Source organism: Meleagris gallopavo, chromosome 7 (genome assembly GCF_905368555.1).
Source record: "Meleagris gallopavo chromosome 7, MGAL_WU_HG_1.1, whole genome shotgun sequence".
Classification (NCBI taxonomy): Eukaryota; Metazoa; Chordata; class Aves; order Galliformes; family Phasianidae; genus Meleagris; species Meleagris gallopavo.
In genome coordinates this window covers 6,412,811-6,429,885 of record NC_139410.1, presented here as the reverse complement: position 1 = coordinate 6,429,885, position 17,075 = coordinate 6,412,811, and the positions used below count along the sequence as shown (strand labels likewise).

General features: G+C 41.4%; 1 protein-coding gene across 1 annotated transcript in view; it reads left to right on the top strand.

Annotated features, from left to right (window-relative positions):
* LOC100550595 (uncharacterized) overlaps positions 1–17,075 on the top strand; it is an 80,059-nt gene that overhangs the window by 58,737 nt on the left and 4,247 nt on the right. The window contains 10 exon segments of the mRNA XM_085228411.1: positions 601–666; positions 3,275–3,352; positions 9,011–9,043; positions 10,077–10,202; positions 10,774–10,845; positions 12,587–12,757; positions 13,761–13,853; positions 14,314–14,406; positions 15,588–15,680; positions 16,144–16,285. Of these exon segments, the coding sequence (XP_085084537.1) occupies positions 601–666; positions 3,275–3,352; positions 9,011–9,043; positions 10,077–10,202; positions 10,774–10,845; positions 12,587–12,757; positions 13,761–13,853; positions 14,314–14,406; positions 15,588–15,680; positions 16,144–16,285 (967 nt within the window).

The following is a 17,075-nucleotide window of genomic DNA, read 5'->3' as shown; positions in this document are numbered from 1 at the left end:
GATGAACAGGAGCAGACGAGAGAGGCAACATCAATTCTTCCTTGCTAGCCAAATTCCACGGTTCTTGTTGAAACCTAAACTCTGAGTGATGCTCATTTTAGTTCTCAACACTTAAAGGCAGAATTGCTTCTGCTTCCTGAACTGGACACTCACAGGGAGAACTGGAGCCCAATCTGCATCTTCCTCCTTTTTTATTAGTTTGGAAACCAGCTCATCATTGGGGTTCATGTGACATAAGTTTTTCCCAACGTTTTGCAAGCACCAGAAATGAAAATCAAACAGACCTAAGAAATTTAAGAATTGATGTAGCCATTTTGGTCACGGGTAACACAGTTGAATTGGTGATGGAAGAACTGCTAGAAATGCATGGCTATGTGATAGATATGGGGGAGTCATTCAGGTTTTGCATGTATGTTGTGGGGTTTCCCAGCCTGCTGACTTCAGATTGTTAATTTTTCACTTGCATGTTGCTTGTGGCTGTTTGGAGGAGATGCTCTTCATTCCCCTGTGTCCTTGCACCGTGTGAATCTGCTATGCTACAGAGTGAAAGCAGAAACTTAGATCTGCCAGGATTGTTCTGACTCTATCTTCTACTTGTAGGCGTCTGTGTATGACGAGAGTGTTCACAGCGGGAGTCGTCGGTATAGTGCCTCTAGTTCTCGTGCTGTAAGATGTTTTCTGCATTTCCCCCTTGTCGTGTCTCTGTCTTTCAGTAACTGCCTTTACCAGAACGCAGGCTTTTCGAGGCTGAGGAGTGTTTAGGATGGACTGTGACAGACCCATAGCCTGCTGCTGTAGCAAAGTGCAAGCGCTGATTCTGTGAGCTTGCACCAAATCCTAAATTCTGACCTACGTGGTGTAGCAATGCATCGCCTTGGTGTGCTGCAGGTAGCAGAGCCCAGCAGCAGGCAGCGTCACTGCTGCAGCAAGGGGACCTCAGCTCTGCCCCTCTGCTTAGCTTCAGTTCAAGTACCTTGGCGAGGCAGTGCAGAAAGTCCCTTCGCTCACTGAGACCTCATTTTTCTTCTGCAAACTGAGATTAATACACAATAAAAAGGAATCTTGCTTCCCCAGCATTACTCTGTTAGTGTGCAGAGCGTGACGTGCACAAGCATAGCTGTTAATTTAATGTGTAAAAACTTGCAATGTAGTTGGCTTGAAGAAGGAAACTTTCAAGAATGCCCACTGAGCCCTTGTTAGCCATTAAAGGGCCCTCCTGTTGCATAACACTGCCTCATTAGGAGCGCTGTGCATCTTACTGCTATTGATCTTAAGCTTCAAATTACCTTTTGTTTCCCAATTATGCCTTGTTTGTATTTGGCTATCTTGTGGAATGGTCTGCCTGCACTTCAGTGGATTTGTTGTTTGCACTACCCTAAGCTGGTTGCATCCTTTGTGTGACAGGTCTTCCTTTGTAGGTAAACATCTCAGAGCACCAGATGACACAGTTCTGATTTGAGGAGAAATAATTACCAGTGGGCTGTGGGGCTGAGAGCCCCACTGCTAATGGGCTGAAGATGAAATCAACTCTGGTGCTTGTTCCCCTTCATCTGTCCCCATCCAACTCCATGCCACTGATCCTGTGCATCATCACCCCTCTGGTTGGTTTCATAGAATCGTAGAATGGCCTTGTGCTGAAAAGGACCACAATGTTCATCTTGTTTCAACCCCCTGCTATGTGCAGGGTCACCAGCCACCAGACCAGGCTGCCCAGAGCCACATCCAGCCTGGTTTGTGTTGCACAGTGGTCTGTACAAGAGTGAGAGCTGAAGCATGCAACTTCAGCCTCACGTGGCACGGCTTTGTCACAGCTGTGGTGTTTCCAGTAGGCATTTCAGCATCACTGAAGCCCATAGCATAGTTCTGCTGTCAGAGGGTAATGCAGTGTGGGTGGCTTTGTGGTCAGTAGTTATGCCTGTGTTGGATTGTAGTCAGGCTTATTTCTAACTTACCCTGGTATCATTTGTTAGTACTGTAAGCCTCATTTATACTGTGCATGATGGAAGACAACAAAACAAACAGACCTCCAGTAGTGAAGGCCTGAATGTCTCAGTAGTAGTTTTAGGGGACTCCTATAGCGTCCAGATAAACTAATGGAGAAACCTCCAAATTAAATAAAAGTAGATACATATCAAAAGTATGATAATTCTTTAGATTTCATATCCCAGAACAGAGGACTGTGAAAGCGACTCTCAGAGGTCACACATCTCCTCAAGGTGTTGGGGACTGAACTCGTGCTTGTTGCTGTCCTGAGCTGCCTGCTTCCTCTGCTTAGTGCCAGGCTTTGTGTAGGAGATCTGATGCACTAACATGACCTTTTGGAAGGGCCACAGTGCCTAGAGGGGGTGGTAATAGGAGAAACAATATGTTTAGCAGATACCCAGGGACTTGGTTCACTTGTGTCTGTTCTGAATGTGTCTCACTCTCTCACATATGCTTATGTTCTATAAAACCTGTTTTAATACAAGATTGAGTACAAAGCTGCTGCTTTGAAATCGCAAAACACAGGGAATTGTTCTAAAATTAATATACAGGGTAAGTTCTAGATCTGTTTCCCTGCTGCTTCAAACTTTCATTTCCATTCTGTACTCCCACTGCATTATAAGCTCTGAAAAGAAAGCAGGATACGTGCATTCTTTGCCCTTGTCAGCAGCAAGCCAGCCCTGTCTGCTCTGCATCACTGCTTTGGTATTTGCTTTTATGAAGGGCTAAAATACTTCCTTTGTCAGGAGGTGAGGGCTGCAGGTGCTGGAAAATGCAGCTCTCACTGCAGACCTAAGGTTCTTTAGTCTCTGAGATGGTCTTGATTTCTGCTCAAATCACTGTAGAGCTGGCTGGTTATTGCTTTGGCCTGTGGAACGTGGATTCATTTTATATGTGTGCAATGTTGGAAGAACAAGAAGGCTTTCTGGAGAGCCTCAGAGCTCTCAAAGACAAGTAGGATTGAGCCTTTTGTGTAGAAATTGAGGGCTTTTTGATTGTGAATGGGGTCCTAAGGTATTTAAATACAAGTTACTGTTCTTGTTCTACCACACTCTGAATTGAATCAAAACTCTTTCCTTGGTAAACTTCAACTAGAATTACTGTTTGCCTCATTTTTTTTCAAATTAACACCTGAAGTGTCTGTTCTCTGACTTTAACTGCTCTTCCTTTGTCCAACTGCATGTAACCATTTCTGTAACTATGCAATGCTTTAATTTCTCTCTTGCTTCCTTTCCCAGTCCTAATTCTTTTCTCTCCTCTCTGCTTGCTGCTCCTGGATTGCTCACGGCAGCCTTCAGAGTACAGCTGTTACCTCGGTTCGGGATCTCGGGCGTCCTCAAGAGCCAGCTCTGCTCGAGCCAGTCCAGTGGTGAGCTCCTCTATTTTCCTGTTCTATTTCTCTGTCCTTCACGCTCTTCTCTGCACAAAGAGGTCGCTGTCCCTCATGAGACGGTTTTTGATTCTATTAATTGGGCCATCTAGGTGATACTAGAGACAAAGGAGGGATGAACCAGATGAGAAGTTGAAAAAACAAAGGGAAAATAGAACTAGCATTCTTACAGGAACACAGAGGGTACTTGTATTGTAAAGACACTAAATTGCATAAAAATTTAAGCACATTGGCAAGGATATTGAGGAAAAGATTGCACTGTTGATGGCTAGTGCTGCATCTCCTATGACTGTTACAATCAGGAAACCCTACAGCTTACTGCAGCATTCCAGTTTCTCTCCATTAGCAGTATAGTGGTGTTGCTGCAGGGCTGTTGAAATTGGAAATTAAACATACTTGTAGACTACCAGACAGGCAGAGTCTCTAGCATCATGAAGTGCTAGAGGTGATATGTGTACTTAGCTTGGACAGCATCATGAACTCCTGAGTGGTGATGGCTGGGCAAGGCATAAACACTAAAGGTTGTGCAACTCCTGTGACTATAGTCAGCCAAGACATCTACTTTTTCCCCTGCTTCTTACTGATAGAAAGTAGCTGTCTCCTATTTTCAGTGGCATGTCACTGTTTTCTCTTGTTCCATCTAGGTGTTCCCACCTCTGAATACTTTGTTCTTAGTTTCAGAGCAAGGCCTGATACTGTGGTGACAGCTTTCCTTTTACAAGAAACGTGCAGCTTACAGTAAACTTATCTGTAACCAGTTAGTCTTTTCACACTGAGTGTGTTTGGAAGTGTGGTGCTGCATTTTGGTGCTCTTCTTAGTGAAGCAGTAATGTGGTGATGCGGGACCTGTTACAGATTGCCTACCACATCCTCAAGATGCAGAGTGATAGGATGGTGATATGAATTAACACACACAACATGCCTCTCTCTCTAGTCATAACATCTATTGCCTTGGTGGCTTTTAAAGGGGGATATCTGGATACTCAAGCTAGCACAGCAAGAAGCGAGGTAGGCTGTACCATGGAAATTTGGAGTGGTGTTTTTCAGTAACTGCAGTGATGAATGGCATCATATCTGGTGTCTTCCATCACACAGTTCCCCCCAGACACAGCCTGCAGTTTGGAAGTGCATTTTTGGCACTTTGTTCCACAGCTGGAACTGCACAGAGTGCCTGCAGCATAGCAGGGATGGGTGCCTGAGCTCTGCCCACACATTTATGCTGCTTACCTTCAGCAGGCAGTGGGCAAGGCTTTGAGTCATTGAGCAAACCCTGTCTTTCCATCTGAGAAAGGTGCTGAATAAAGCGTGTGAATAAAAGCCTTTAAAACTGAATTTTAATTTTTCACAAGGCAAAAAAAAAATATTAGTATAGCTAGGGTTGCCATTACGGCCCTTGAAGTGTAAGAATTGGTTACCCCTATGTTGGCATTAGCTTCCATTATGTGTTGGTTTTTTTTTTTTTTTGCACGCATTCTGAGTCATTAATGCAAGTTGCTCTTAGTAATAACAAAACACAGTTTGTCCCTCCTGGGACTTGCAGGGGATTTTTCTTATTTTAATTCTCTGCTCAGAGTTTGGACTGTTTGCATGCAAGTGGGTGGAGGTGGTTTGTTGTGTCAGCCCAGAAACTGGAGAGATGCCACACTGAATTTGGTCTGCAAGGAGACAGGAAGCACTCAGGGCTGAACAGGCTGAGTTTTCAGCAAGCTTTTGTCACCTACCGGTTTGATAGTTCAATATCTGTGTGCTGTGATAAAAATCAGTGCCTAACACTGAATGTAAATATGATTTTTCTTACATTTATGTGGCAGATGAATGGAATTGAACCATTCCTTAGCTTGATTGACTCTCATGAGGAATTGGATATTGAGAAGGGAAAACTTTTGAACATAACTTTGTGAATTAAAGAGTAAGATATGCTGTCACTTAAATCCTCTCTGAGAATTCTGTTTCTCCCCCTATCACTGTTGATTAAGCAGCATGCCAAAAGCTACAGTAGTTTTGCCAGCTTTTGGCTGGAGATGTAGTGCCACTCAGCAAGGGCAGGCCTTGGGATGTAAATTAAAGCACGGCTGTGAACGGCATTTGTCGTTTGAAGAAGCTTATCACATTCTTGCCAGCAATGAAATGAAAACAGCAACAGATTTATTTCGCATGGAAGCAGTTGTCTGTGTACTGAAGCTTTACCTTTTCCTTGCTCCAAAAGATTTACATTGGGCGCTGGCAGGACCTGCATCTGCTTAGACCTCTCCAATGCTCACTCGTGTTTCCGACACTGATAAGTTTGTTTAAATAACGAGCTTTGGCGTAACATGCATTCCTGAGTGAGAATAGTTGTGACAGATCCACTTGAGGCCTGACAAAGTTCAGCAGTGTTTTTCAGTGCTAATTGCTGGAGTTAAGGCGGCTCTTCCTATCAGACAAACACTCAGGATCCCTGAGCCACCGGGAGCCCCTGCCAGGCAGCCAGAGGTGTATGGTTGTGGCTAGATGGATTGCTCTGCTGGCTCTTCAGTGCGGGCCGCTTTTTTCCTTTCAGACCCTGCTGCACTGCTTCAAGAGCAGGAAACGATCTTAACTAGATCTGTCACAGCCAAGGCCTTGCTTTTACGTGGAAGTGATCTAAATGCAAGATCCAGATAGTGCCCTTTCAGTATGCAGAGAGAGGTATGAGAAGGAAGGGCACAGACTCTTTAGTGGGGTCTGCTGTGATAGGACAAGGGGAAATGGTTTCAAACCAGAAGAGGGGAGATTTAGACTGGCCATTAGGCAATGGCACAGGTTGCCCAGAGAGGTGGGGGATGCCCATTGACTTAAAAATATGAGTAACTTTTCCTCTCCTCTCCTGTGTGCAGCTGGGATTTAATGCAGAACTGCCACCAGGCTTCAGGGCTGCACAGGAGGTATTGGAGCACTTGTGTCAGACACACTGCAGCTCATGCTCTGTCCTGGGCAGTCACTGACAGAACAGCTTCAAGGTTAACATGCCAGTCCTCCATGCTGTGGAGAGGAATACTTTCTCAGACACTGCTAAAATGATTTTAGTGTCTATGAAAAATAGGCACTATATCCATATATAGGCGTGCAGGATGATTTTGCTCTTGTGAGGTTTCCAGCTGCGGTAAGCCTCTGATATTGCTGACATTTTTGTAACGTGGCTAGGGATTTATTCTGATCCAACTTTCAGAAGAGGCTGAACTCTGATCCCACTCACTTCTTTTTACAAAGAGCAGCCAGTTGCTCTTGCCAAAGCAAAGGTGTGTGTGCTGGGGTTCCTCAGAAGATTCTCTCCTTTACCTTCTTGTTTTGTACGCTAAGACACGAATTGCCCAACTTGCTGCCAGTGAAGGAGATAATCTGGTTAGAGACATACCTGTGCCTTTGTAGAAATGAAAGATGACAGTGTTCCATAAATTCAAGGTCATGTATCATTAAGTGAATTTATCTTAGTCTCTCTCTTAGCAAGTATGCTGGGTGTAGCAAAGTGAAACTGGAGCATTTGTTTTCAGTCTAGCTGCTACGATACTTGTTACTGCATGTAGATATGGAAGATAAGTTTTTCAGACAAAACAAGACTTTTGTGTGACTTCAAATAAAGAGGTTTTCCTGAACGTCCTTTGATTTCTCACTGGATCAGATGCCCAGGGCTCCAAGGACTCCTTGGAGACTGGCTGAAGGCTGAACAACCGGGGTTCCCCCTGCTGGCTGCCTGTGTTTGGAAAGCACTCCATCAGCGAGCTGAATGAGAACTGTGGGAAACATTCATATCAAAGAGGCTTCTGTCATTCACAAGTCACTCATTACAGCTTTTGTGGCACCGCTGCCTTATAAACGTAACATTACATCTTTGTAATGAAGTGATATTGGGCAAAGGAAAACGGCTTTGCTCAAAACAGGTGAAATAACCAGCAGTGATTCTTACTTTAAGGAGAAAATGCTGTGGCTGTTTCATTTGTGGCACCAAATAGACGTGTGTTGCAGAGCATGGCTGGGCAAAATGAAAGCTCCTGTTATTTTTGAAACCACATGCACTTTAAAAGTTACTTAATAGCTCTGAATGATTACATCCTATCATAAGTCTCAATTATTGAAGATTGTTTTGCAAGGAATCTGCAGCAAACATCACAGTATGGGGATGAGAGCTGAGTAGAAACATCCACTGCATGCATATCTTTCAACACATTAGCTTTAATGTCTTCCCCTTTGTAAATGGAAGCTTTTATTTAACTCGTGTGATGCTTCACTTAAAGAAGAGAGTAGATGTTGATGTTTTTATCTTATTAAAAACATCTTTTCATCCTTATTGTGCTAATCATTGAAGGAAAGCAATATTTTCATTTGTGCCCCGAAGCCATAATGCAGACTTTGCAAAAGGCAGCATATAAATTTGTGGATATAAAAAACTGTGTGTGTGTGTGTATGTATGCATTAATTTGTGGTAACACACCAGTATTACACCTTCACAACTCTCTTGTTACATAGCAAAGCAGTGTTTGGCTGGGCTGGAAAGCTGCCATATGAAACCTATGCTGTCCAGAAATGGAAGTAATGGGGTACTGTGGGTAAAATGCAACATAGCAAGTGGGGTCATCCACACATTGCTCTGTATAATTCCAAGGAAAGGAATATGAGTGCTGAGTGATTGGAAAGAGATGGAATTTTTGAGTTAGTTCTCTCCAATGAAATATATTAGCTTAACCTCAGCTATGCCCTGCCTTCCTCTGAAGCAGATCTCTATTGCTTTCTCAGTCATTTCAAAATCGTTCTTCTCTTTAGCTCTCTTAGGCTCTTGATCTGGGTAAGCTGTTTGTTTTTGAGAAGTATCTTTTCAGGAAACCATCTCGATTGCTGTGCTAAGCGTTCCCAGAAGCTGACATCTGGGCTTCTTGCATCTGCCCAGGTTGTATGTGGTTCTGCTCTGCCTTCTGAGCATTGAACTGGTCTTGGTTCCTGATAATTTTCTTGCTCCTAAATGCTGCTTTGGCTCCAGTCTTTTTTGTTCTGGGCTGCTTTTAGCGTAAGTTTGGTCTTCTGAACCAGTAAATTCCAGGGAAGTTCTGAAATCATAGACCAGCTGTTTGTTTAGACTTTGAGCTGGTCCCAGATACGTGATTGCAGGGTCGGTTTTTGTCGTCTCAGCTTTACGTAGATTTTTGCTTGAAGTCAGACACCTTTTGTAACAGAAGGAGAACACTGAACTTATTGGAGGTTCTGAGCTTTACATTTCTCTTCTACTTTTTTCCTCTTCTTTTTGGGAGAGGTGCAGAAGCAATCCAGTCCTTCAAACCTAAGTTGGTGCCTTGCTTTTTAGAGAGGCGGAGTTGCTTCAATTTATTTAAAGTCCATAAAACTGTACCTTCAAGAAGCTGTCTTGATCTGGAAGTATGTTCACCTTTCATTTGAATAGTTTTGATCTCTCTACTTAAGTAAGTTGCTGTTTTAGGTTCATTAGAGAAATTGCTAATGAAAAGTATCTCAAAGGTTTAACAGTTAGCCTTCTGGCATTGTATTGCCTTCTGGCATTGTATTGCCTTCTGGCATTGTATTGCCTTCTGGCATTGTATTGCCTTCTGGCATTGTATTGCCTTCTACTGTACTTCATTATCTAATGATTCCTTCTAAACCTTTGTTTTACAGATTGAGGAGCGGCCAGAAAAAGATTTTGAGAAGGTAAGAAGGATCTTGTGAACTGCTCTACACAGCTATTTTTTTTATCTGAATTTGTAGTGAGTTTGAATTAACAGAGTTTCTATTACTCAAATCATATCATAGAATGACCTGGGTTGAAAAGGACCACAGTGCTTATCTAGTTCCAACTCCCTGCTGTGTGCATGGTCACCAACCACCAGACCAGGCTGCCCAGAGCCACATCCAGCCTGGCCTTGAATGCCTGTAGGGATGGGGCATCCACAACCTCCTTGGGCAACCTGTTCCAGTGCCTCACCACCCTACATTTTTTGAAGACAGACTTGAAACCATCATGGTCATTCAGGGGTTAATAGTTGACATTTAACAGCACTGACATTGCTTCAGGCTAAGCCATGTGAATATTGGTTTTGTTTAGTAGAGCTTAATGATGGTATTGCATAAAAATAAATAAAATGAAGATTGTACTGCAGCAGTGAGAAATTGGCCTTACCCCCACTACTCTAACACAGTGTTGCTATTGCTGCGGAGTAGGTAAGTACAAATGAAAGCAGAAGAGTTTAAGGAGTAGTCAAAAGCATCTATAACATAATACAAGTTCTGAAAGTATCTGGCAAGATGGTACTAGCCCCTAAGGATTTTGTCTAATTGAGAGTTAATACTTAAAAGTTAACTTGTGCACAAAGATAACAATGTTTAGCTCTGGTCTCTTTTTTCTCATCACCACCTCTTGCTAATCTTAATCTCTGTTCTTCTTCCTGAGAGATGTTAATGGAACTTGCATGATGTAGAAATGCATGAGTACTTCTTTCCCAGCCTGATGTTAAAGCTGCCCTTGCTGAGGAGCTGAGTAACAGCAGCTCCCATTCCCCTGGGTTTGGTTTAGCACTCGTTTCTAATGTTTCCTGTGGCATTAGAGACCAGTTAGGTGCCAAAGACACAGTTGCTGTTTTGTCATTTATCTTCATCAACAGATAAATAGTCCACGTTACGTGTATTAAAAACAATATCTAGAAAAAGAGTATTCACAATCCTATTTAACTGTTTGTGATTCCAGGGAGCACGTACTGTCTCAAGTCTGTCAGCAGCTACCTTAGCTTCCTTGGGTGGGACTTCTTCACGAAGAGGCAGCGGGGATACATCCATCTCGGCAGATACAGAGGCATCTATTAGAGAAATAAAGGTGAGAGGTTCTTAAAGCCAACATAAACTGTATTGAACAATGGCTATTTTTATCTGAGTGTCTGGGTAGTCCCTAACTAAACTCTTTGGGTTTTTTTCTGAAGATTGTTTTAAGGCTGCATTCTGAAATCTATTTTTAAATTGGAAATGTGTGTTCTGTTAACTTTCAGTCATTACAGCAAGTTAAAATATCTGGAATTTCCATTGGAGAGCTCAGATACAAGCAATTCAGTCCAGTTTCAGCACCATAAGAAAGCTGAAAGCAGTCGTTTGGTGGTGACCAAGGACAAAAAGGAGAGACATGGGCCTTACAGTTGCAGTTAATGTGATGGATGGATTTTGTGCAGTCTTCTCTTATAGTGGTAGTACAGCTTGTATTTCAGACTTGCTTGGACAACTTCAACAGAAGCTATCAGATTTGCTCTCTAGCAAGGCTTTCAGATTACAATCAGACTGCTTAACTTGTGTTGTAGAAATAACTTACATCAGAACTTTGGATACTTGCTCTTCCATATGCATTTGTACCCATTAGTCTCAGTGACATCATTGACCTTTCTCACCATTTCTCTCAGGATATCTATGAGTTAAAGGAGCAGATTCAAGATGTAGAAGGCAAATACATGCAGGGACTGAAAGAAATGAAGGTACTGGTGTATTGCAGTGTGAGGTGTGCTAATTAACACCAGCTAAAAGTTCACAGAGCCAGGATGAGACTTAGCACTGACCTTGCACACTTTTCTTCTGGGAGGGGTTGTAAACTGTGGAAAGCATTGCATTACCAGGAAGAATGTCCCTTCTGGTGTCTGTTGATTGTGGTGAGCAATGCTTCTAAATATGAACTGAAAGACTGCTGATTGCTATTGCATGTCTTACTTGATGTTCTGAAAAGGTAATCATTCTTGCAAATGAAAATTACTAGGTTGTGGGTTTTTTTTTTTAATAGCTTTGTAATCCAGGAAGCCTCCCAAAATTGGAAGCTGGCACCAAGGAAGCACTTACAACTTCCACAAAGCTAGAAAGGAGTTTTGATGCAATGACTAACATGCATCTCTGGTGATTTGTATCTAAGCCACAGCAGGTCTCAATAGCAGTATTTAATTCTGGCTTTACTTTGATGTAAAGGTGTCCAAGTGCCCAACTGTGGTGGAACTTGATGCTAATAAAAACAAACGTAGCATGCTGAAGGAGTGCTGCAGCAACTCCCTTAACTTACTTACATATACTTCCTTTCCAGCTAATTTCTGAGATTAATCTTTCCACTGTTTCCAAATTCTGACTGTTTTCCTGTGCTTAATATTTCTTACTCTTGGGCTGGAAATTGTGCCAAAACACAACTTGTGTTTCAGGAGATAAATTTACACAGGCTCAAAGACAAATGCTCTTATTTGTCGATAGAAATGTAAACTAAACTGGCTTGGAATTACTGTTGTGATCATCTTACTCTGTTATCCCCAGTTCTGTTTATTGAATGGAATGGGAAGTATATGGAAGTTGCCTGTGCTATAGGAGCAATGCCAATAGTGCTGAAGTTCCTAGAAAAGTTGCTTGATCTGGAAACTAAAATGATGTGTGTCTTTGCATACTCTCACTGGTTTGCCTATGTAAGACCTTTATCACCCTATTAAAATCAAGTACTGCAAGTTTGACTGCACAGCATGGGGAATGGTCCTGATCTTTATTTTGCCATTGTCTGTTGTTGCAAACATCTCAATCTTTATATTCAGATCAAATTGTTAAGATGGGTTTTCAGGACACTGGGATTTGTATCTTACAGAGTAAACTTGTTAAGATGGAAAGCGATTTAGGAAACAAAAATGATGCATCACATCACAAAAGCTGTAGCTTTCACAGCAAATTCTAATTCCTGAGTTAGTGTACTTAGTTATATTAGTGTCTCCTACCTCACACTGAAATTTGCCTGAAGTGGCTGTTAAACTGCCTTATGTTAAAGCCGACCCCATTGAGATTGGACGACATAAAATGATCTTAAATCAAGGTTAGTTTACCTTTAAAGAAAAAGAATTTGCAACTTGTCATATCTTCATCAGCTGCTTTGAGCTATCAGCGTTCAGGGGCAGGGGGAGGAGGGAGAAGGAAGAAAACCCTGAGAAAGCAGGAGCTGAAGCAGCAGAGAACAGGAAGCATTTTAATCCATCCCAAGGTAAGGTTTCTTGCTCGTTAACAGAAGCTGTGTGGGAACACAGGGGAGGTTATCCTCACCTTGGGACAGCTGCTAAGTCTGTCCTGCAGATGATTAGCACTGTTTTCAGCAGGACTACTCAGGAGGCTTGTAGTCTTACACTTTCATTTTCTCACTTAAGGTCTTGGCTGGCAGAGTGATTTTTTTGTAACCGACCTCTTACTGTGGTTGCTTATTCTTTACAGGACTCTCTAGCTGAAGTCGAAGAGAAATACAAAAAGGCTATGGTGTCAAATGCTCAACTGGACAACGAGAAAACAAATTTCATGTACCAAGTAGATACTCTGAAGGATGCACTCTTAGAGTTAGAGGAACAGCTTGCAGAATCCAGGAGGCAATATGAAGAAAAGAGTAAAGTACGTATATAGAAATGGCATGTGATTTAGCAGTGAAAGACTTCTGGGGGGTTGATATCTTTGAGAGGATCAAACCAAATTACTATTCCAGATTTTAAATAAGTTATTTTTTATATAGCAACATGCTATGTGCTTGCAATCATACAAGTAGAATTTTTGCTTTAGTTTGTGTTTCAGAAAGCAATTTCTAAAGTGAAGAAATGTTTAATATGGGAAGGATACACTGCAGTACTACTACAGTATCATCCATCCTTTTGTACTGTATATTGGAAGTAAATTTAAAGATTTTGTTCAAAGTAATTTCTGGAGTATTTTAACGCATGACACTCCCTTCCAAAGAGAGTTGTGCAGCTTGTAGAGTTAAAGCAGCTATGTGGTTGAGCATTGAGTTGTTTTGCATGAATTCAGCATCTGAGAGCTAGTAAGCTGGTGTTAAATAATAAATCTGTGACTTGGGTTTGCCTCTCAGAACTGTCCCAGTAGCCTGGGGGCATTTTACTATAGTGTGCTGCAAAACATGCAGTTCCTGGAAGATTTGGTGCTTGGTTTGTTTAGTTTTGGTTGGTTCACTTGTTGTCTTTTTATTTGTTTTGTTTTGATTTGGGTTTGGCTTTTCATTTGTTTGGGTTTTTTTAAGACCTTAATGTCTAGTGAATTTTTTGCATTGTTCTTACATAGGAAGTGTGGGTTAAACTCCCATCCATTCATCTGTGAAGTCAGTAGGAGTAGGCTGTAACAGCTACTGACTGGCATCTTGCTGCTCAGATTGTGAAGCTTGCTAAATGATGTCTGTCACTTCTCTGTTTGATGTAATAATAGTTCTTTGGGAAAAGGACAAATAAGACAATAATAAAACTGTACTCTTGTGGGATTGTGATTAGAAACATATTGAGGAATTGCGTGGCAGTAAGCATTTTCTTGGTTGCTGGGCTTATTTCCTCCAGTTTTTCATGGGATGCTATTTTTGATCAATTTCATCTCATGAATTTTTCATCATTCATAGGAATTTGAGAGAGAGAAGCACGCTCATAGCATATTGCAGTTTCAGTTTAAGGAAATCAAAGAGGCTTTGAAGCAAAGAGAAGAAATGCTTGCAGTAAGTAACTTCATTCTTTTTACTGGTTTATTTGATCATTGTGTGCCCAGTTAGCAATAAGTGTGTAGAAAGGAAAGAATTTTATTCCCTTCTCAAGTTTGTCACCTGAAGAAATATTAGTGTTCCAGGCCAAGCAGGTTCAGAGCTAACTTACAGAAATAGTATTTTCCTAAGTATTATCTGAAGTTGCATTGTCCACGATGTGAAATAAGCTGTTTTTTCAACAGCTGCTTGTGGAGATGTGGAGGAAAGCAGTGGAACTATCTAACTTTATAAATCAGCTTGTGAATAGTAAGATTGCCTTAGGAAGCATAGATTTAGGTGACGTGTGAGAAGTTATCATATTGTGCATGCAGATACCCTTTTACTTCACCTGACTTCTTTGGCATCGCTGCAATCTCGACTGTCTTGTTAACCTGTTTCCTACTTTCTGTCTTCTCATTTTGCTCCTGTCTCTCAGGAAATCCAACAGCTGCAACAGAAACAGCAGAGCTATGTCAGGGAAATTTCTGATCTTCAGGAGACAATAGAGTGGAAAGACAAAAAAATAGGGGTAGGACTGTCAACTCCTGAAGTGTGTTCAGAGTGGCATTGTCGTTCTTCAGCTGATCCTGCTTTTGCAAAACCTCGTGAATAATATACTCCTGAGTGACTCTGCTTGGTGTGGCTGGCTTAGTATATTACCAGTGAACTAGCAAGTAGCACATTTTGTCTTTGTTCAACACTAAAATCCAAGAAAAACTTAGCAGCTGTTCTGAATTTGAAACCTAGGGATTTTTATTTGCCATGGTGCTTCATTTGTGTGTGTTGTACTGAGAAGGAAAGTGCTATTTATAATGCTGTCAGCACTGGTTTTTTGCTTGTTTGGATTCAATCTGCAGACTGAGCAGAAACTGGAGTGTGATCAAGAAGCAATAGAGCTCTTTGTGGCCTGTGGGGATGAAAGTCCCGAACTCTCCCTTGCTTCTCGTGCCTTCCCACCAGCCCTTATCAAAGGCCAAATGGAAACATGCTCTTAAAGAGAAGCATTGCTTTCTTTGCTAGCAATGAATACTGGAAGAATTTCTGAATATAGAAGGGAAATAAATCATACTGCTGATGTCCCATAACTTCTTGCAGTTTGAAACTCAAGTGTCTGATTTTTGTTATTGTTCTATTTGTGCATTTATATAAGAAATCTCAAAGGGGATCCATACTAAATTACACCTTTGCAACACATTACATCCCAAAGTCTGAAGATGACTTAATTGCAGTTTTCAAGTTAATTGAAATGTAATGCAGCCATCATGGTAACCTGTGCAATTAATAGCCCTTTTATAGACAATTAAAATGTCAGGCCTGCTTTCATCCTCTTGTCTGAGTACATGGGAATCGCTTTATGTCTTCAACTACACGTTGAAGTAATATGAATGGACTCATCTAGCAGATAAGAGGGAAAAGTAGATCCTCATTGGAAGGATTTCTAATGAAGCTTGGGCTCCGAGTGTCTTTAACAGGAATTCCTGGAGCTGATTATTACTGAATAAGCTGTGCATTTCTTGGATTTGAAGCTTGTCTGTGTCTGAAAACTTGGTCCTTTAATCTTTGAACTTTACTTTTTTCACATATCACTTCCATGAATCTTTGAATATCTTAAGTCTGCTCATTCTTGTTTACACTTGCTTTTCATGATCTTTACTTTTCTCCTTTCCTCTCTTTACATCTCCTCCCTCTCTGTCTGTGTTGCGAACTCAGGCCTTAGAGAGGCAGAAAGATTTCTTTGATTCCATAAGGAGTGAGCGGGATGACCTTAGAGATGAAGTGATTATACTGAAGGAGCAACTGAAGGTATGCAAGAGGAGTAAGAGAAGCTTACTGCTTACTGACTGCTAACCTTTCCTTCCTGTGCATTTTTGTAGCTGAGTAGCAAGAACTCTTGTCGTGTTGCCTATAAGTTGCCATTTCAGGCATTTTCTGATAAAGTCCTTCTCCCTAATATTGATTGTGAGCTCTTAGTATAGACTGTAATGTTCAGCATTAAACTGTTGCTTTTGTAGGAGACTCATCTCTGAGGAGCACTTGACACAGCAGAATTATGTTTAAAGATTGAAGCCTTGCTGGTATCACATGCTTTCTGTGATGCTGGCTAAACAGGGAACTGTAATATTCTGTGCTATTTTCTGACTTGCAGCCATTTTTAATGGAGCAATTGAAGCAATTATTTGTTCAGAATATCAAGGACAAGAACATCTGAACGATCCTATTCTCACTGAGCAGCAGGCTTTAAAGCGTTGCTTTTGCTTCTCCATAGAAACATGGAATAATCCCAGACTCTGACATAGCCACCAATGGGGAGGCATCAGAAGTTCTTGATAATGAAGGACACTTGGATTCTTCCAAAACTGTTCAAGGCACAACACAGGCATTAAAGACAGCAGGGGACGGGATGCTAGGTAAGTGCTGGCTATCCTTTCATATTTGTCTGTCTGTCTGCCCACTCATTCCTCTTTGCTTGGAGTTTGGGCTTTTGTTAGTGGGACAATTAACATGTCACGCAGCATGCCACTTGTTGAATCACTTGTGCTTCACATCACGTTGTGCATTTTCCTGCTTCATATTTATTATCACTTCAAGTGTGTTGTGCAGTTTCCTGCAAAAGCAGACTTCATTCCCCCTTCGAGGTGACAAAGGACAAGAATACAAATATTACATGTTACAGATAAGTAGCAGTCATTTGGATTACTATTTAAACTCTGAATTGTCCCAAATTCATGTCATTCAGCATTTTTCTGCACGTATCTTAAAGAATCAAAATAAAAGCATTTTAGTTTAACATAAAAAGCTTGTATGTTGGTTTGCTTACATTCCTGAGAACTGTAAGCATTTGCTGAACAGAAATGGTGGTCACCATTAAAACACTCTGCTGCATGAATTCTTTATTCTTGGTATCTCGTACTGGTGAGCAGTTCATATTACCACTTCAGCCTCTTATAATGGAATGAATGCCATTAAATTTAATGAATTTGACTCTGAGATACTGTAAAGAAGGAGAAATCTGGTTGGCAAAAACTTACTCCTTGTCCAGTTGTGATGAGTGACCACTCAGAGAACTGTTACAATAACAAAAGGGATTTTTGTTGTTATTGCTCTAAATCAACATCATAGTAAATAGCAACAAGCAGCCAACAGTTGCAAGTGCAGTTTATCTTGCTGTTGGCTGCTTCTTCCTCACTCTGTTTTTGT